General features: G+C 36.0%; 1 protein-coding gene across 8 annotated transcripts in view; it reads left to right on the top strand.

Annotated features, from left to right (window-relative positions):
* Positions 1-20,409, top strand: part of kcnq5a (potassium voltage-gated channel, KQT-like subfamily, member 5a) — a 147,464-nt gene extending 127,055 nt beyond the window's left edge. For 4 of the 8 annotated variants that reach the window (XM_088609551.1, XM_088609550.1, XM_088609549.1 and 1 more), the window contains 8 exons: positions 2,310-2,404; positions 3,732-3,758; positions 8,327-8,544; positions 12,456-12,564; positions 15,318-15,449; positions 16,070-16,183; positions 17,157-17,283; positions 17,382-20,409. In XM_088609551.1, the coding sequence (XP_088465677.1) occupies positions 2,310-2,404; positions 3,732-3,758; positions 8,327-8,544; positions 12,456-12,564; positions 15,318-15,449; positions 16,070-16,183; positions 17,157-17,283; positions 17,382-18,332 (1,773 nt within the window). In that variant the 3' untranslated portion in view covers positions 18,333-20,409. Of the gene's footprint in view, positions 1-2,309; positions 2,405-3,731; positions 3,759-5,416; positions 5,474-8,326; positions 8,545-12,455; positions 12,565-15,317; positions 15,450-16,069; positions 16,184-17,156; positions 17,284-17,381 lie in introns of all 8 variants that reach the window. The other 4 variants (XM_088609556.1, XM_088609552.1, XM_088609553.1 and 1 more) reach the window with 4 other exon arrangements.
* The last annotated feature ends 690 nt before the right edge of the window (positions 20,410-21,099 follow it).

Below are 21,099 nucleotides of genomic sequence, written 5' to 3'. Positions count from 1 at the left end.
GTACAGCATTTTTCAGAGACTGACAAATACACTCCTTGTCAGCATAATTAATTTATAGCATCTGTTCTGATCATGGTGACCTTTGGACGCTAGGTGGCCCATTGAAAGGTGAATGGGCTGTCACATGTACAATTTGTGGTGCTGCATACAGTATTTTCACCAAATCTCTAGACTAACTAGTGCAGAAAAAATGTAAAATTGCAACACACAATGGAAACATCACTTATTTCAGATCAAATATTCTACCGCTATATTCCTTATAAGCTATATCCAGTTTTGTTGCTTACGTAAAAACAAAAAGCCTAATGTTAAAACAGCCAGCACGTTTTTCACAACCTCTTATTTTTATGAGCTGCCATTAGCTGCCATGAAATAACCAATGGCCTACAGGGCCATGAACTGGACCCTGTTCATGAGCTCTGTCTTCCATGCTGCGTATGAGTAAAGATCAATAGATTGGTTTTATATACCAAACCAGGTAACCCACAATGTGACATTCACCATGTGGTTTATTAATTACCTATTTAAACAGAAATAAACATAAAGTACCACAGCAAGGGGAAAGCTATCACATATAAAACTATAAAAAACTATAAAATAACTATAAAAAAAGAATCTTTAAAAAGATTTAATCAAGAAATCACATCCCGAATTAGATCAACAGAGTACCTTTTGTGTCACTATTGTTTAATGTCATGCTTTAATGATTAACGATAAGTTTTACTTAATTTTCAGAGATGTATTGTGGCTGATTGCTTTTCTTTTTCTAATCTATCACTTTGTTTCTGAAGTTTTACATTAATTCTCTGCAGGTTTTCTTGATTTGAAAGTGTATGCAGTATTTGCTTAATGCCATTTCAATGTTCATTTTTTTATTTTATTTTAAGCTTTCCCAGCAAAGTTATGCCATCAGTCATCAATGCAAATGAGTGATGTTCCTCAAATGTCATTCAAAGTTAATATTTAATTTCTTTCTCAACAAACTCATTACTAGGTGGTTGTTAGAATTTTGTAATTTTGTAATTCTAACTTTATTAATGGCACACTTCATCTTAGTATTTAACAGTTAAAAAACATTTTTGCTGGACCCTTTCTACAGTAGCTCCACAATGTTCTTTAAATGAGGCTGGATAGCCAAAAATATTATATTACAATACATAGGGTTACAGAGCACAGAGCACATTGGTTTGCAAGTGAAGGTTTTCAACTCCTTCAAAATGTTTTTTTTTAATTTTGTATCCAGCATTTTGCACTTGCCAATATCTTCTTAATTAATTTCGATGTCACTTTTTTATTACAACATAACACACAAAGATTCTAATTTAAAACATTTGACATTTTTTCTTTTCCTTACAATACCTCCATGTCTGCATATAATGTAAATATCATAAGATCTGTTCATTTGAAATGTAGTATTTTTGTAGAAGTATTTTGTTCTAAACAAATTAGTTTATCGTCCCACAGCCTAATTTTTTTTCAGATTCTACTGGCAAAGTGTGGCTCAAAACCTTTCTGAAACAGCCCTGTAAACCCATTGATTATAGAGACTAGATGAAAGTTCTCTACAACAAGAACCAAATCCTGCAATCTTACATTCTTTACACATATTACCTAGTGTCTTGTGTGAAGGATAATATCCTTTTTTATTCCTCAACTGTTTGTTTTCCTTTAAATCATATAGTACCATGTGTCATTTCACCCAATGACTCTCAACAACGCATTATTCCATTCACAGCTTTCATCTTGTGTGCAGAAAGGTAATCAGGACTAGAAGTGGGGAGCAGTAGTGTTTTGTTTTGAACCACTTCATGTTGTCTTGTTTGTCTTCTTCACTGTATTCTCGGTTCTTTTTACATTACACTATGCCCTTTAATTTCTGAGGCAAAGCTAGCGTGACCTATGCCTTTCTTTTGTCATACCATGTGACGCAGAGTGAAATGCGGCCTTTTGGTTGAAACAGCCCTGTTGAGAGCAAAGCTTGTAGGACGCTTCTTTTATCTCTTGACATATCGCTTCACTTGTTGTGGTTCCTCTGTGCCTTTTGTATCTCTCCTCCTATACCAGGCTGCTTGGCGGTTTTACTCCACTGATGCCAGCCGAACATACCTGAATGCCACCTGGCGATACTATGAAAGTGTTCTCCCACCACTCAGGCATGTATATGTGCTATGTAAGATGATAAAGCAATGACTCGTATTGGGTTTTACTAATCTGCTTTTCAATTTTTTTGTTTTGTTTTATCCCTGCTCCCTCTGGCCTTGTTTCTTTTTCCTTTTCTTTTTTTTTTGTTTTGTATATCCTGCACGTAGTGTGTATGGCGTAGTTATGCGGCTGATGAGAACTCGGTTTCCATTGCTACCTGGAAGCCTCATTTGAAGGCCTTGCATACCTGCAGCCCTACAAAGTAGGTACAACTATGGCAGCTGGTGTTGTATTTGGTGTCTGTGTTCCTGTAGCTTTTAAATATTTGTTATTTCTGTTTGGTCTGTTTTCTCTCTTTCAAAAGCTTTCATTATTTTTTGCCTTTTTTTTTCTTTATTTTGCCTTTTAATAAAAAAGGGTCACAGCCATCAAACAGACCAATATTGTCCAGGCTCCCTTAGATATTTTCTTTTAATAGTGTATACAGGGTTTAGTGGTTAACTTCTAATTACTAGCCCAAGTAATAGTTACAACAAATATTTAGTTCAAAGAAATTAATAGCCGAATATAGCTACAAACTTGCCAATTTATGGGTTTGTGTTTACCCTACCTCCACCCGAATTAGTGGTTACTGTCAGAATAGCTGCGAACATTTTTGGAATATTGACAGCAAATCCACAGAAAGAGAAATTCTCTCCTTTATTCCTATAGAGCACAGGCTGAATTGTTGTACACATTTTTTCACATATACCAAACATTCAATTTTGAAAGTAGTTCTCCAGGTCCCCAAAACATTCTACGTGTATGGTGAAATACATCCTTATACAGGTCATTTCCATACTAACATAATCTAAAAAGTTTTAGATGTGCCTGATACGAAGATGCAAATATTTTGCCTGCAACTGTGAGGTCGCGAAAGCTCCTTTTAATGTTTTCTTTTGCAGCATTTCAGTAAATGCAGATTTTAGTGGAGCCTGGAAATATTGGGTGAGCCATCTGCTGAGAACACATAGATGAAGATACTAATAAATTTACATTTAGATTAATAATCCCTTTTTACCAACAATAACCACAGTCTGCCCCCGAATGCCCAAGATAACAGCCTGCAGTGTTGAAAGAGACAGCATATCATAGGGCGTTTTGTGATATTCTTTCCTGATATAACAAAGAATTCTTGCTTTCACATGAATACAGGCATTTCAGTCTCCAGATATCTAGAATACCAAATCTGCAGGTCCCTGTTATATCTCTCGCTTTTCTAGCACAATCTGACTTGGTATGTATTGTGCATAAAGTGCATGTCTGCTTGGTGTGTGTTGCCAGTTTGTGGTTTGTCTTGCTGAATTGACCATTTTTTTCTGAATGACTGTGGTTTCTTCTGTCTGGCCTGCTTTAATGGTATTGTGCCTGGTGGTGTGTTTTTAAAAATATACCTCTGTATGCAGCAGTAGCAGGTGAATATATTGATTTCTTTTCAATATATATATGCATATTCATTTTATATCTTTCTTTAACTGCTGGGTGCTGTTATATTCAATAATTAATCTCTTTAACTTTGTCCCTTTTCTGTTATTTACTAACCTCTGAAGGAAAGACCAGGGGGAGTCTGCTAGCAGGTTTGTTACACTTATCTATATGAAATTATTAGATTTCTGTTCATTTCTATTGCTAAGAAAATTCAAGATATGTTTTTTTTATAACTGACCATGAGATGATTGAGACCATGAGATTGAAGTTGTTTTTAGAATTGGCACACTAAGTAATTGCAGATGTTCGTAAAATACCATTGCATATAACATTTGAATGTAGTTCAAGAGATATTTTGATCAAAAATAATTCCTTTGTAACTAAGTTCATTTGACTGTTTGAGGAGTATATATTTATATAAGAAAATTGCATGCCAGAATCAGTATTATGATATTGGATGGGGGAGATTGTATTTAAGATATCACAAATTACAAATCAGTGGAATTTTTTTCCTTGAAATATTTTGAGACTTCTAAATCAAAAGTGAAAAAAAAATTGGCAGATGCAACCCTAAATTCTGCTTTTTGTCAAAAAGTACAGCTGACAGTGACTAATGGTTTACTGTGGAATACTCAAATATGTAAAGGCAATAAAGTTAACTAGGTCGACAAAACTCCAAAATATTTAAACAGAAAATTGGCGTCATTTGTAATTATTTGTTCAGCCTTTCGAAGATGATGATTTCCAGTTGGTGGAACTGTTTGATGATGTACTTTTTCCATTACGAGTTATTTATATTATTTATTAAATAAGAACCAGTGCTTTCAAGAGGTATTTTTATAATATTTAGATTATTATTAGAATATTAGTATTGTATTGTAAAGATTAGCAGTCAAATGGACTTTTTGGACAGAAACATCGGTCAAAACCCTGGATATTTTACATTAAAATATCTTCTGATTGAGCGATGAGTATGGATATTATTTTATTTAAGTGGATTTCTGAAATAATGTATTCATTTAATCAAGTGCACTTGGAATTAAACAACATGGCAAATGCTAATTGTTTTGCAGTTTAATCAGAATAATTTATTAAACAATTTTTACTAATTCAATTCTGACTTACTTTAACTGTTTTTATTTAAAACATGACTAACCGTTGTGCTGTCAAAGAAAATGATTAATATTCTTAATTTATCAATTAGATCATAAACTGGAGATTTCTGGGAGGCGTACTAAGCAATTAAAAGAAGAAGGAAAATCTAAGATATAGATATTCTGTGCAGCTGTATAATGTTGCCTGGGAGAGAACTCTCACTGGATTTCAGTAGAAATTTCAGTAGAAAAATAATAAAATGAAAATGAAATGTTTCTTATAATTTCTTTAATGATGATTTATGTTACTCAACATATAAAAATGTACAGTATCAGTGTTGCAAAGCTCGAGTTACACAGGTACCAGAAAATCCTAAAATAACCAGTACTGTAAATTTAAAGCAAAATCTAATTGTTGCCTTCCATGCCCCCTAAAATATAACAATCTTTTTAAGTTCACATTTAGTTGGAGGAGTGCTAAAGGTGATCCCAATCTGATATAGTGTTGTGGATGTCTAAATACCATGCACTGATTGTCCATCACTTGATTTTGTCTGAAAATGTTAAATTCCGGACGCTGCACACTGGAATGTATATGTGCTGTTAACACTGGATTTACCATTACCCTCATGTACTGTTACTATTTGAAAAAGGAATCCTCTTTTTCTTCTTAGTGAAATGAAAAGTAATAATCTATCTCCCCTCATTCCTAGTAAGGTTCTTAGTAATAAACAGAAGCTCTTCAGGATGTATACGTCACGGAAACCTAGGTACCCAGCATCCCCTCCAGTCACATGATCTTTGAGAATGCAAACTAACAGCAGGTGCATGGACAATGAAAACTCATTCTAAGTGCCACCCAAATGTTCTTGCCCTTTACCCTTTTTCTAGGGACTTTTTCTTGATTTGGTGGGTCTGACTTGTTTTGTTTTTGACACTGCTTGTCAAAACCTTTTGCTGCTCTTTGACCAATCAAACCAACATGCTCATTTCCCATCTCCAAACCCTGCCCTGCAACAGGCATCAACCTTCAACCTGGTCACTTTGATTCAGAGCAAAAGAAAAAGAATGCAAGCTATCCCTTTGTATGGATTGCTGAATGAATGAAAGGAATTTATGACACTGCAATATTATCACAGTTATTCATTTCCAGTGAATTACATTTTAAGTGGATTAAAAATTTTACTTTTTCCACAACATTTGGATTACAATACAATGATAACATTTATTTTTTCACTTCTGCAATCTTTTTTTGAAGTCCTTGCCTATTTTTCAAACTCTGAATCAAATGTTTGTGTGCAGCATGCTTGGGCCTGGCACTTGATAAGCACTTTTGAGATTATTTCAGTGATGGCTTTAGACGGTCAAAATACACAGTTGTGAGGATTAGAATACTCTCCAAATGTCTTAGCAGAAAACCTGTCTCTTTGCTTGCAGCATGCTACAATTCATTTGTGGGAACAGCAAATAGGCTAGTTCAATAACTTGTACTTGTTATTGCTGTAAAGTAGAATCCCCTCGGATCTGGCCTGTGGAGCCTATGTCCGATTCAGTTCATTAACTAGGAATTGCAGGATTGCATGTCAGCAGCAATGGTATGTGTCTTAGCTAGGCTTCACTGACCCGTGTGTCTTTCTCACCAGAAGTCGTATCTCATAGCTTAAGTACTCAAAGAAGCAGTCTATTGTTTCTTTCCTTAAGAATCCTTAGCACATTTGCAAGTCAAACTCAATGCTTCTGAAAAAAAACAACTAATTGTGTTGTATTGCCCATACAAAACAGTGTGCACAGAAAATAAAATATCTGTCAGACCATGTGTCTTACATCAACAAATAAGTACATTTTTTAGTTAAGTAAGACAAGTGAAATGTCTTATATGAATACTGCAACAGCTGTAAAAAAATAATGATCTGTTACCCTCAAGCATCTTGTTAAAAAGTGGAAGTTTTATCCATGGTAGTTTCTGGCATGGAGAGTAGGATATGGTGGCTACATCACTAATACTACTGTTTTATTTTTGCTTACTGTATTTTGGAACTTTGCATATATACATGAATTTAATCCTTGCTAACAAAAACAGTTTCTTGCAAAATATTTGCATTGTAGTATCACTTGTATAATTATAAACACTAATAATGTAGAGTTTAATAATAATGTCAGTTTTGCTATATACTTGAAAGACATGTGGATGTCCATTTTTGTGATGAATGAAAACTATTTTTCTCACTGCATTCACAAAATACTAGATAAGTGCTGCTAGTGGTAGATTTGCTGTGGTTTTGTTTGTTTTCTAACACATGATCCCACACAAAAAGCATTCAAATACACAAGTAACTTCAAAGTTCTGTCTTCCTCAGTTTGGTGTAAAAGTTAGAAGCAATCAGTGCAAAAGAATAAGTGATGACTGTACAATGCAGAAGCAAATAGGGCTTAAAGTAGGACTTTAAGACCAATAAGAAAACAACTTTTTCTTCTGCAACATGTATAGTACATGCGCCTTGAAACTGGTGTTCTGTTCCAAGTCATAGTCAGAGTTTATGTCAGTCTTTCTAGTTATACAATTAAGGACAGATCACTTTGGAAACTGCAAGATAGCTCTGGAGGCGTTGATGTCCAAACTGTATATTTTTCTCCATAACTATTTGTTTTAACTGCATCAGCTTATGAAAAATGTGTCTCCTCTGAGCTTCATCTTTTGCTTGCTGCTTGTCCCTGACTTCTGCATGCTTGTCTTGATGCTTACCCCAAGCTTACATGCTGGTTTGCATTCTTGCATCTGCAGATTATAGTTTCATTATTTTTCAAGGGATGCAGCATAACCTGTAGCTGTCATTTTACTTCATTCAGTCAGCCAGAGGCTGACAGACTCTCACGTGGATTTTGTTCTATACTTGTAGCTCCTGTTATGAAGTGAAGAGTTTAATATGTTGTGGTGTGCCCATTATAAGGCCAGCAAACAGTGTACATGCTTATTTTAATCCTAACTCGCCATCACAGTCATACTGCTGAAACTCTGGTGGAAGTGTTTTTATATCTTGTTCACCCACCAGTGTTAAGCTGAATGGGGTACATCCAACAGTCATGTAACATAGTTCTCTTGACTCAGAATGAAGGAAATACAGTTCAGATGGAGCATCTTGCATGCATCAGTAGTCTGCTTTATGCATCCTACATAAGCAAAAAACAGTGCATTGTGTGTTTAATGCAGAGCCCTTATTTTGTTCTACATGTATTTGTGTTAAGTTAATCACGACCTTTACACGTAGGGATTTTCTATTTGTCCTTGGTTTCTTACTACTGTATATAGGAGAAAAACGTCAAAGCAATACTGTATATACATGTATATAAGATATGTCAAAAGTAGTTTAAATTTAAGTTTTAAACATAATACTTGGCACTAAAAATAAATTAAAGCTCACTGAATTGTATGCATAAATTAAAAAGCTAGCTACAATCTCTGCTGAAATTCTTTATACCTCTCTTCATTCACTTATTATTACTAATTTCATTACATCATGTGAATCGGATGTAACTCTATTTTTTAAATTATGTGATTTGCAACATTTTGACTGCAGGCCCTATTGTGGTTACTAAGTGTTTTTCTCCTTGTATGTCTCTTGCAGCCAGAAATTAAGCTTTAAGGAACGGGTACGAATGGCCAGTCCACGAGGACAGAGCATGAAGTACAGGCAAACTTCTGTTGGGGATCGGCGATCACCTGGCCCTGACATCACCACTGACACCAGTCCAGCCAAGGTGCAGAAGAGCTGGAGTTTCAATGACAGAACAAGGTTTCGCCCATCACTGAGACTCAAGAGCCAGTCCAGGACCACTCCAGATGGTACAAGTCCCTTAGCACTTCCGTTTGTCATCCTGAAGTGGGACAAGGATTGGGGAATCCGGAGACATTTTACATTTGTTTTCATCCTAATAAAACTAACTGACATGCTTTTCTAGGAAAACTATAGAACTGCCTCAATGTGTGTGGCAAAGTTAACCACGATTTGGATTCATGCTTTCTTTTGAGAAAAGAGAAAATTTCTCCATGACTAAATAAAATAAAACTACAGACAGAACTCACAGAACATTCCCAAACGTAAACAGCTTTAGAGTTTCCGATTAAATATATAGGATTATAAATATATACTGTAGGAACAGTGCAGAGGAATGCTGGTCCATCACTCTGCCTCTGCATGTAGGATATAGATAGCAGCCTTTCGTGTCATGCTTAGAGGAAATGACATTGTCCTAATGAGCCTGTTTTTAATTTTGTTATTGGCAGTAGTGGTTTCTTGTGTGCTTTATCATATTATAACAAACAAGTCATGCTCTGGAGTTATTTGCAAATTGGACAAGAAAAGAACGACTGTCAAAAATGTCACAAGACAACTAAATGGTTATTTGCATCTTATAGCTCCTGGCTTTATAACGTTTAGAACAGGTCCCCTCAGGGTTACATTGTTTTGTAGTAGTCAAACACATACTGTATGTCACTATACCATACAAATAAGCTATTATCAAGGTACACACTACACAAAAATGGTTTAATTCCTCTACAGCAGGCATTGAGTGTGATGCTATTTTGATTTGACTGATCATTTTTCGTTTTCATTTGGCTTTTGATAAAATTGAGCATTTCCTTGAATGATCAAGGTATTGAAAACCAATAGAACTGAATAATTACATTTTTTTCTGCCACTTAGATGTTTGTTCTCCTTTCTGTATGTCCTAAAGCTCTGACATTTCAATAAATCAACGAATACCTCTTCACAATTGACTTTGCCCAAGTGCTTGTTTGAGCACCAATAAATCCTTACTTTGAAATGTGTTCCATTGATATTCCTCCGCAGTTAATCAGGCGTACTTGATGAAATCGAACAGGATGAATTAAGCTAACATGCATCCTTCTTTTAAGAATTATGGACACAAGAGTTACATTTCTTAAAGTATAAATTGGTCTTCATGCTCTGTCAAATTGTTTTTTTCTTTCATTTTCTTTTTGGTTTTGTAGTTTGATCATTTGCACTGAAGGATAAATGACAAACAAAGTTGGATGATAACTCACTGGAATAAATTAAACTTTACCACCAACAAAACCACTGTCACAAAAATAAATTCCTCTGTGGAAATTGCTTTAGCACAACAGAGAAAGTGCTATATGATCATTATATTTTTATTTTTAAGCACAGAATATTTCTATTCTGCATGACAATAACTGATGCAATTCTTTTAACTTATTTTTTGTGTATTTTTATGTACTGTATTTCACCCAGGTTACGCGTGTTTCTTTGAAGCTCTGATAGGAGAATAAATTCAAACAGACATCTTCAGTACATCAGTTAACATTGTATAGTTTCAAGTGTTTTTCTCAACATTTATTTATTCTTAACTGAATTAGCACTGAGTGGCCACAGTGGCTTGGCAGAGAGTGCTTCTTAGTCCTGGGTTCAGTTATGGAGAGTGATGCCTTCTCTGTAGTATCCTTGTGTCCACCTGATTTTTCTCTGGATATTCTGATTTCCTTTCACCTGCTGGACACATGCAGAAAATGTGTGTGTGTGTACCCTGCAATGGACTGGGATTCCACATAGGATGTAGTCATGCCGTTCCCCATATGCTTCTAGGACAGGCTTTGGATGAAGTGCACAATATGAAGATGATAGCCATGACCCTTACCAGGGTTAAACTGCTTTATGATAATGGATGGACAAATTATCACCATCCCTGGTTTAATGAAAAAATAAGAAATTCAACATAAAAATTAAACAGCTTTTTCACATTTGTTTCCAACCTATTTTAAATAAAATAGGTTTGTATTACTGAACACTGTGATGCGTTTAATTAAGGAAAACTGTTCAACTTCTGTGGCAGGTGTAGTCCAATTAAACATCATTTTACAGGAGAAAAAAAATACCTAGACCATTTATTTCAAATACGGGCAGGAAATGCACAATATGAATATGATGGTGTAACATTTACAGGGAAATTAAAAGATTCAGCACTTAATTAACTATAGGTTAATAGTGCCTTATGGATACATTTATTGGTTGATATTGCTAATGTCACATTTCCCTTTGGAGTCTTTGATTTTCACAACAGAATCTTGTTTCACTAAAACTATTAAGGCTGTTTGTACATTGGTGGTTTACTGTGGTGAGTGTTATGTTTTAAAATGAATCCATTTCCAGTACAGAAAAATAGAGCATTCCTGTAAACCTAAGATATAATATAAATTATGTTGCTCATTATTTAAGAATAGACTTCTTATTAAAATTCTGAGTCTACTACAAAAAAGTTGTGTTTCAAAAACTTCGGCTGTTATCAGCAAGCTTTTTAGAGATAACTTTTGTCCCCTGCAGCATCAAATGTTGCTTTAGGGGTTATAAAGTCTATAAGTAACCTATGAAAATGGCAGCCACAAAACAAGATTTATGTAGTAGTTAAAGCAGACAAGCCTCTAAGGACCCGTTTTCTTTCAAATTGCTTACAGATTTTACCCATGGCAATAAAGCTGTGGAAAATGCTTAACTCTACATCTCAACATGTAACCTCTATCCAATGTGTACCATTATCTACTGCAGCTTTAAAAAGTTGTCTTATTCAGTTACTCCTTGTCAGTTGTTAGTAATATAGCAATATTAGCTCTTATTTATCTATTATTCACCCTTTGGTGTCCAAATGCTGAATATACAGGCCTGGTACAGAATGTTAAGTAACACTCTTGCTCTTCATGAATGAGTGGTAAACTAAGTGGTAAGTATTGCAAGTGCCTTTTAACATCTGTTGTGTTACATTACTTTCTTTCCCCAGCCACACACAACCAATTGAACTGTAATATAAATGCAAAGATAGCTCCTTGTTTTGGGGAGATTTGCCATAATATATTTTTCTTTTGCATCCTTACATAGGAGGCACTAGGTGTCCAGACATTGTCAAAGAGCCTTCAAGCTACTTTTAAAGGCAAAGATGACTGCAAATATCATTACAGAAGCAAACTAGGACATATTTTTTTCTTTAGGGCAAATGAGTCACAGATGGAATAATACTTATCAACTGTTCTTCTGCCTTTTAATGCAGAAATTCATAATGGGACTTATAACACACCAAGTGTCTAGGGGCAAAATTGACAGGTTGTTAGTTTGAAAAGATGCCGTCATGAAGTAGCCTAAGCTGATAAGAACAGTTACAAAAAAGAAGGCCATTTGGCTACCCACTGTAGCTCCTTTGGTAACTAGTATCTTAGTGATCATAAGATCTTATACAGATGTTTTCTGACAGAAACCAGACAATGGGCTTTGACAGCTTGGCTAGGTAGCTTCTTCCAGACTCCTACAACCCCTAAAATGTATAAAAAGTACCTCCTGTTCTCAGTTCTATAAATGCCCTTCCCTGTAGATTCCACTTGTCCCTCTGGTTCATGTGTTACTGTTGAGTCTGAAGTGCTGTGGTTTGACTTCATCGGTTCTTTTGAGGAATCTGTATACTTGAATAAGGTTCCTTTCAAGTCTTCTTTATTCAAGACTTTGTTTGTTTTGGAAAAAGCTGAAATAACACACTTAGAATTTTTTAAATATATATACTGTATGTAGAAGCACTTTAGCTAACCTGTCAGAGTCTAATGAGAACCAAGGAGAGATCGAGACATAGGACTGTGACTTTGTTTTCACGGAATTGCCTTAACAACAGTCAGGCAGTGTGTTCAACACCTTCTCAAATGATGTCACTGAGCTAAAATCCCAATTTATCTTCCAGCTGACACCAATCTCGGAACAGATGACGGATTTGATGAGAAAGGGTGTCATTGTGATGTGTCTGTGGAGGATCTCACTCCAGCTCTCAAAACTGTCATTAGAGCTGTCAGGTGAGTGAAAAGGTGGGGGAGACAGGCAGCTGCGTGGTAATACAGAGAGCTCATTTGCTTACTGCAACAATTCTTATTTACTTGTCTTTTGCTGTCATTTTGTCACCAAATATCTGTGGTTACAAATAACATCCCTTCTTTTAACATGGACTATTGAGAGTACAAGACAGAAGATCAGAAGTGCAAGAGTAATCTGACAACACATGGACTAGAATCTGGACATCAGAGTAAAATCCTAATGCTGAAAGTTCAGTACAATTTAATGATCAGAAATCTTTACTTAATTTATAAAAAAAACAGTAAAATGACCCTAGTTTTGTTCAAAGACAGTGAATGGAGATTATCCTGAAATATCCAGAAAAAAAATTACCATTTATCATTTACCTGTAGCTATCCTCAGCCCAGATATCATGAGGTCTTTATGATTAAGTGCACTCTGAAGTTGCAGAAGACTACTGCATGGATCTTTACAATACAGTAGGTTCAGGAATTGATATAACTTCTTTACCAAAGTGAAAATTTGATAAACCTTCTAATTTACCCAAGATCTGCACAGAGGTCACGAGAAGGAGTTATTTACCAAAACAAATCATCAGTACAGCTAAGAATAACCATGAAAATGCACAAACCTAGACCCCCCCCTGCATGGAGTTAAACAGGTGGTCAGCTGTTCACTTGGTGCCCATTACTGTACTTTCCAACCTTTGTCATACACAGGTCAGTTCTGTATAGACATTACAGCCGCCTGTCAACAGAGTATGGTAGGGGTCTTGACTCACCCCTTGACAGTGAATATTGTTCATATTTGGTCCACTTAAACCTTCATTTATTGTTGCACATTCCTTTCCCTTCGCGTAAGGGAAGAAGTGTGCGATTGGTGTCTGCTGTATTATCATGCCATTGGTTCTTTGCGTTTATATGAGGTAAAGAAAACGACTCTCACTTCTCGCTTTTATTAGTTGCTGGAATTCCATCATTTCATTAATGTTGCCAAAATGACATTGTTCCTGAACATGAGGCTCAGCTCTCCCTCTGACGAACTGTTGAACGCTCTTTATAGTTCCAGAACATGACACCTTTTTTGGGTCAAGTCCTTTTTTTAAATCAGCTTGGCAGAGAAATGCTTATATTCACACTTTCTGCATGAACTATTTACTGTTTGCTCCATGTCTGAGTACCTTTCCATTTTCTTAACAGAATAGAACCTGGCATGAGGCCTCTTTGAAGTTTTTTTCTGCCTCAATTTTGTGCCTGGTATATTTAAATGGTAACAAGACATTACAAGTTTATAATTATTTAAATACCCATTTAATATCAATTTTGGCTTTGATAATTTGGTGAGGTTATATTAACCTGTATCAACATGTATTTATGAGCTCTTGCTGTATGCACTACTACAAAAACCAGCCAAAACGCTTACCACTTTTACTAGTCTATCAGATATTACTTTCTTTCTTACTATATCACTAATATATATTATTCTTCAACATCATTATAAGAATCTGTTTTTGTTTACTTTTTATTATCTTGTGCCTTCTAGTGGCTATAGCATTAATTGCTGCCATACATCACCATATATGAGAGTTCACCATTTTTAAAATGCAAATTTTTACTACATTTATTCATACGGAGTAAAGACAGATACACAGATGTGATTAAAGGTGCATCTGTGTTCATTTCAAATATATTAATATTACAAATTATGAAAGGTTTCCTTTTGAACTGATTATCTTGTAATACGGTTAACATAATGTACATCATGCTGCGGAAACAGCTCGTAACTAATCAATGTTTGCTGTAGTATTGTATTACACCAAGCAGTAATAATACTGCGCGCAGATGCCTGAAGTTCCCACAGAGAACAGCGATCAGTTGTTTCGGAATGATCTGCGGCCAACTTGCTGCAGTCGGGCATGTCTCTCATTACGCTGCGAAACCCAGACCTTTCCTTTCTGAATTCCCCAAACTACACATTCCAAAGGTATCGACTTCCTAAAAATAACAACATAAACATAAGCTCTGGGGCTAAAACACAATCTGTGTAGGTAAAGTGTGTGTGATCTTGGAGTATCACATCTTCAAAAAGCAAATCTGAGAGGAAATAGCTAGGAGACAATTTTAGAGAGTATGATATTTGCCTGGTCAGAATGTTAAGTTCAAGTGATGTTTGCATCCACAACTGGTGTGTATTCGTTTCTGTGTTTGAAAAGGGATACAGAAGCAAACGTATCATATTTTTATTCCGTGTTTCTTATTTATGTTTTATCATAATTGCCAAATTGATGGAAAAGTACTGCATAAATATGGTGGTTATTTTCTTTCTTATAAACCATCCTTTTAATTAAAAAAAGTAAAAACTGACAAAAAGAAGAAAGAGAACACAACGTTTCGGCCGTGGAGCCTTCTTCAGGTTAAATATTATAAGATATAAATGTTTTTATAAGGTGGCAGGAGAATGAAACTCCTGCGATGCCAATCCTAGACACTAGAGGGTTATAAACGCTCGATACTCTCTAGCTATAGAGACTATCAAGAGTTCATCGTCATCTAGTGGATAAGGTTGGCATCGCAACTCATTCTTTTATGCCTTGCCTCAAAGTCCAGAACATACAAAATGTTCAGTACAAATGTCACAGATAGAGAAAAGGTGGCGTTGACTTTCGTGTGCTACAATCTGATTTCTCTTTTTGGAATTCTTTGGCTGTTGTCAGCATTGCCGTTTTCATCTACATAGTTTCTATATTCCTTGACAGAATTATGAAGTTTCATGTGGCAAAGAGAAAATTCAAGGAGACTTTGCGACCGTATGATGTAAAAGATGTAATTGAACAGTATTCAGCTGGTCATCTGGATATGCTGTGTAGAATCAAGAGCCTCCAGACGCGGTGAGTGGCACTATTTGATTTTCTCATCTTCAGCTGTTCAATTGCGACTGTCTGACACATAACAAATATTGTTTAAAGCAGGGAAAACATCCCTAGTTCTGGACAACCAAAGATTTCTACTAGATTATATCTTTAAATCACCAAAGGCAGTAGTGACTTTTAATAACAGGTTTTGTTTTGTAAGTTAGAGGCCACGTGATTAAAAACTGGAGACTCTGTGTCACCAGACAGCTTAAGATAGACAGACCTTTCCTGAAGATTCATAGAGCAGATATTTATATTTTTTAAGACTTTATCATGAATAACAAAAATCATTTTCAACTAAGGGTCCAAATTTGATACTTTATAATTTGTTTCTTTATTTCAGTTTTTTTTTCATCTTTGTTTTATTGGTTTTGGCGTGAAATAACTAAATTACTGTTCAGGATGAAAATGACTTTTTACTTGTCTACCACTAAATAACAGCCTCGTTGTGGTTTGCCTAACAAATGAAGATATATACTTGTCAGAGGTAAACTACATTACCCATGGCTTCTTGTTTCTTCTCCTAATAACCTAAATGGATACTCTAATGTACCTATGTTTTTTTATTCCTGTTTAATTTACCCTCTTTTGCACAGGTTGGACACCATTGTAGGTCCACAGCAGCAACTGGCCACCAAAGTCAAGACCTTTTCTTCCCCCTCTCTGCACTTATATTACAGTCAACATGGCAAAAAGCAGTCCACACCAGGGTTAGGCACCTTACTGTGAAACTGCAGTGTTAAACTGGGGATGTTAGAGCAGGGGTTCCTAGTACCTGCCCTGGGGACACTCTCGCCTGCTGGTTCTCATTTCTAGCCAGACTCATTACTTAATTGAACAATTGGGCTAAAACAAATTGCTTGATTAGAGCCTTTGCTAGTTATTTTCTGCTTAAAATGGTTAAAATGGTCCAACATGGTTAAGAACTGAAAATATTTCAAGAGTAAAAATTAATCTTATTATTAATATTGTGGTATAATAAAAGTTTCAGTGAATGCACAGCTGGAAGAACAAAACAGCAGGTGTGTGGAACACAAGGAACAGAACTGGGAACCCCTGTTTTAGAAAAACATACTTTCATATTTTCTTTTATCAGGGAATCAAAATCTTTTTTCCTTGTGATTTCTGCATCAAATAATGATTTCCTGCATGTATCATATAGCAACTGTGTCACATCCCAGCATATACTGTATAAATCACTTTTAAACTCTGTGTACAAAAGTATCTGAACAGAAATAGTCAATAACATAAGGCTGCAAACCTTAAAACTGACTTTTTTTTATTTTTCTCAGTAGCTTAGTAGATGTTTCCTAAGAAAAGTGCATTGTGTGCCTTATTAAAACCTTGCTTTTATGCCAAGCAAATCTGACAATGGCTAATTATAAAATTATACCATAGCATATTACACAAAATAGTTATTTTATCTTCAATAACAATTTAGTGGAGTGTATTAGGATATATCTTTTTGAAGAAAATCCCAGTACTCCAGATTTAGTTCCTAGATGCTTGCCTTCTTGGGATCATTTGTTTTATAAAACTAATGACTAGATTTAAGATGCTTACTGCTTTTGTTGTCCTTTGCTTATTTGCCAGATTTTTGCGTGTCCTGTGGTAGTGGGTGCTTTGAGTAAGCTATTCTTCAGAACCTTTTCACCCCCTTAATATCTGCCGTCTTTGTTGCAGAGTTGACCAAATTCTAGGAAAAGGACAAATACCAGCTGATAAGAAAACTAAAGAGAAAGTTCTCCCGGAGAGTGAAGCTAATGAAGACCTCAGCATGCTGGGACGAGTGTGTAAAGTGGAAAAACAGGTAAGATGGCCAATTTGTGCACAGCTAAGCTACTTCAATTCACTGCATATTGACAGAAGTTGTATTTGTGATTTCTTTTTGTTCAATTTCCTTTACAGGTACAATCTATAGAAACGAAGCTGGACTCCTTGCTGGATATCTATAGGCAAGTTTTAAGCAAAGGCTCTTCCTCAGCACTGACTCTTGCCTCTCTGCCCCTCTTTGAGCTGGATCAGACCTCTGATTATCAGAGCTCTATTGCAAGCAAGGATACATCATCAGGCTCTGCACAGATAAGCAGATGTGTCTCAAGATCTACCAGTGCCAACATGCCACGGGGCCTACAGCTGATACTGACACCAAATGAGCTGAACAATGCACCATACTATTCTTTCTCACCAACTATGCACAGCTTACCCACACAGGTGCCAACGAGTCAGAATGAGGGAACAGTACCAATTTTGACGCCCAATAACTTGTCAAGTCAGTTGGCTGAAATGTCCAAGCCAGCAGCGCCAACATCATTGCAGATACCCTCTCTGCTTCCCCTTAAGCAGATCAACAGACCCGTAAGCATGATTCCAGTCACGACCCAGGAGTCTGCTGGTGATGTCACTGCCTGCCTTGTTGCTTCGAAAGAAAGCAGACAGGTGACAAAGCCTAATGCAAAGGAAGAGGGCTCTTGGAGAAGGCACCTGAGCCTGGAGACAGAACCCTTGGTATCAGTGCCCACTGCAACAGACAGAGGCCTAGGGAAATCCCTTTCTGTTCAAAACCTGATGCAGTCCACAGATGAACTCAACACTCGCCTTTCTAGTAGTGACTCAAATGGCTCCCAGGTGAGCCAGGAGATGTGCTCTGACTGGAAGGAGCCCAGGCTGTTTATAACAGACAAGGATCTGGATGCTGGAGCGGAATCCGAGAGCTTTGATCTTCTCTCTCAGCCAACAGTGGAGACCGTTTTCTCTGAAGACTTTACAAGGACTGGAATAGGAGGATCATCTCAAAGCATCAGCAAAACTGGGGACAGTTCTGAATCCCTCAGCTTGCCTCATGTCCGTCTAAAATAGCATCACCCACTTTTATTTGTACATGTAGTACTTCCTTTAACCATACATATCATTGCATGGACTATTCTTAAAAAGAGAGAGCATAAAAGGCAAAATGACAAACAAATGGAAATCGGAACAAATCTTGTAAGATCTGGAAAGAATCCGAAAGGCAGTGGTATGAGCCCGTGATCTCTAACTGCATGACCAGAGCATGTTTAGATTTTACAGTACATTTAATTGATAGTATGAACACATCAAGCCCTTTCATTTAGCAAGATTGCATAGAAACGTAGGCATTATATGTCCAGCTAAAGCACCAAGGATCTGCCAAATCTTACTGATTTAATTGGTTTTACGTTCACTGCTGCAATTAGTGATATGCAACAGTTCAGATTAAATTTTCTGTCTTTTTCTCTATTGGTTAAAATATAATGAAATATAAACAAATCACATGGGTGATAGCAGGTAAACAGCTCCCGGAGATCATCACCTCTGTATCTTAACTCTTTAGCCAAATTGTAACTATTTTAGTGTTTAATGCATTAAATGGATTCAATTTCTATGGAAGAAATTAAGGCATTTGGTATAATTATAGAAATATTCATGATTTTCTGCTGCTGTACTAAGCAGAAAAAGTAGCCTGTAAATATCCGTGTGAGAATCCATTTTGAATCATGCGCTGGTAGGATAAATGTATTGGAAGACCTTTTAAAAATGGCAGTGCCTTGACAAGAGTCTATAGGACAAAACAGTAGGATGCATATTGTAGTGTTAGTGTAGCTATTACGATTACAGTATACTTATGGGGGCAGGATTACATACCACATTAAAATACACAATCTATTAGCCTGCTGTTCTCCATATGTGCCAATATAAATATTTTTTCTTACTCCACGGCTGAAAGTTACAATAAGAAAGAATCTTTTATGTTTACAGTTCAATAAATATACAGCTGCTAGAAAGGTACTGAGGAAAAAGTAGAAAATCATGGTTTGGCTGCTACGTAGAAAACACACAAGGTCATAATTTATCTGCTGTTGCAACTAATATTCATATTCTGAATGTCTTTTTTATGCTTTTTTATGAGTCAGTGATGTTTACCACTGATTCATTGTTCTCAAGAAAATGCTTTTAATACAAAATGTACATACTGTACCTTTTAAATAGTGGTGACACCCTTTGGACAGGAAGATACTGTAGTCTTAAATCCATCTTAAGTGCTCTGAAAAGTGATAGCCTTTTTCCCAAGTTGTATTTTTGAACATTATACAACAGCTTATGTTAGTTAACATCATACTGTAGAATGTATATATAATTACAGCATATTAATATGTATGAGAGGTACAAGTACTGGATAGTAGTGTAACATAGACGATGCTTTGAAAAAGCCACTTATTGGAACCTAGAGAGGTGTATTGAAGCACAATTTGTTGAGAAATGCCAGTGCACATCCCTTTTGTAATGCTATGGGCTGTGTATGACAGACATAAATGTCAGACTCCTTAAAGTGGTACATCAAAGAAAACTACATTTTTAAAACCTCCAAAACAATACTCATTTGGCACAAGTGACTCATTAAAACGATCAAGGATACAGATTATAATGAATGTCTGCATTTAGCCAAACACAGTGTGTAAAACTAAAGTATTGTATAAAGTATACATAAACTATACCGTTTTTAATGTTTTCTTCTCCCTTCCTTAATCAAATATGCTTTTATGGTGCCTTTCTTGCATATTATTTTTTTTTACTCAAACTATTAAAGATTTGCTTTTTGACTTCAAATGTGGGGTGAAAAGTTGGTATCTGAAGCTGTGATAAGAAATAAACATCAGTTTGCTTTTATTTTTTTCTTGCTGCCATCCCCAAATGCCATGTCAGACATGGATACATTTTTTAGAAAAGTTTTTTCACTGGTAAATTATTTCACAAAACTGGCCTTAACTTACATGCTTGAGAATTTTAAAGTTCTGTTTCATGTATCTAATTTATTTCAACAAATTATGTGCACATAACAGAGGTTACATAAACTGTAGTTTAAAAAACTGCTCAATTTAACTTTTTTCTCATACTTCAATAAACCAGGAAAGCAAGATGTATGTTTTCATTTTGTTGTGTGTTATTTCCTAAAACAAATAACAAAAAAAGAACAAAACCATATACAGTATAACCAAATTTTCTAATGGTTTCATATTTTCTTGTGAAGACTAAGAGAAGTCAATGCCAATGAATTCTTATGAGGTTTAATAAACCTATAGCTTTGAAAGGTTCCCTTTTACAAAACCCTCAATGTTTTCCTCAGGTAATAAAATAACAAGGGAAGATGTGTAAATAAAATGAACAAATCTGTTATTTGACATATTGTTGCTTTGAGTTAGAAAAGAACACAGCACATGTACAAATGCAGTGGAGCAGTTCTTAAGCCGTCTACATGGATGGGTAATTGGGCACTCCTCGTTCATTCATGTTCAGTCTGCTTTTCCTGGTGTGGGTCACGCCATCAGAAAGGGAGGACTGAGCAACATCTTCTCAGCAACTGATTCCACCCCCTCTTTGGGGATTTCTAAGTGTTCCCAGACCAGCCCAGGGGAATAACCCCTCTAGCATGTCCGAGGTTGGCCAGTGGGATCTGCCCAGTAAAGCTCCATTGAAAGCCTCCCAAGGGTGTCCTTATCACCTGAACTGGCTCTTCTTATTCCAGAACAGTAAAGAAGAAGCAGCTGTAAGAGGCTCTCTCAAACAGCTGGAATCTTGCAATGAGACCTGATTTCCATCACTTGTATCT

Source organism: Lepisosteus platostomus, chromosome 17 (assembly GCF_059453375.1).
Source record: "Lepisosteus platostomus isolate fLepPlt1 chromosome 17, fLepPlt1.hap1, whole genome shotgun sequence".
Taxonomy (NCBI): domain Eukaryota; kingdom Metazoa; phylum Chordata; class Actinopteri; order Semionotiformes; family Lepisosteidae; genus Lepisosteus; species Lepisosteus platostomus.
Note: the sequence above shows the minus strand (reverse complement) of the source record. Positions and strands in the feature narration are given on the sequence as shown.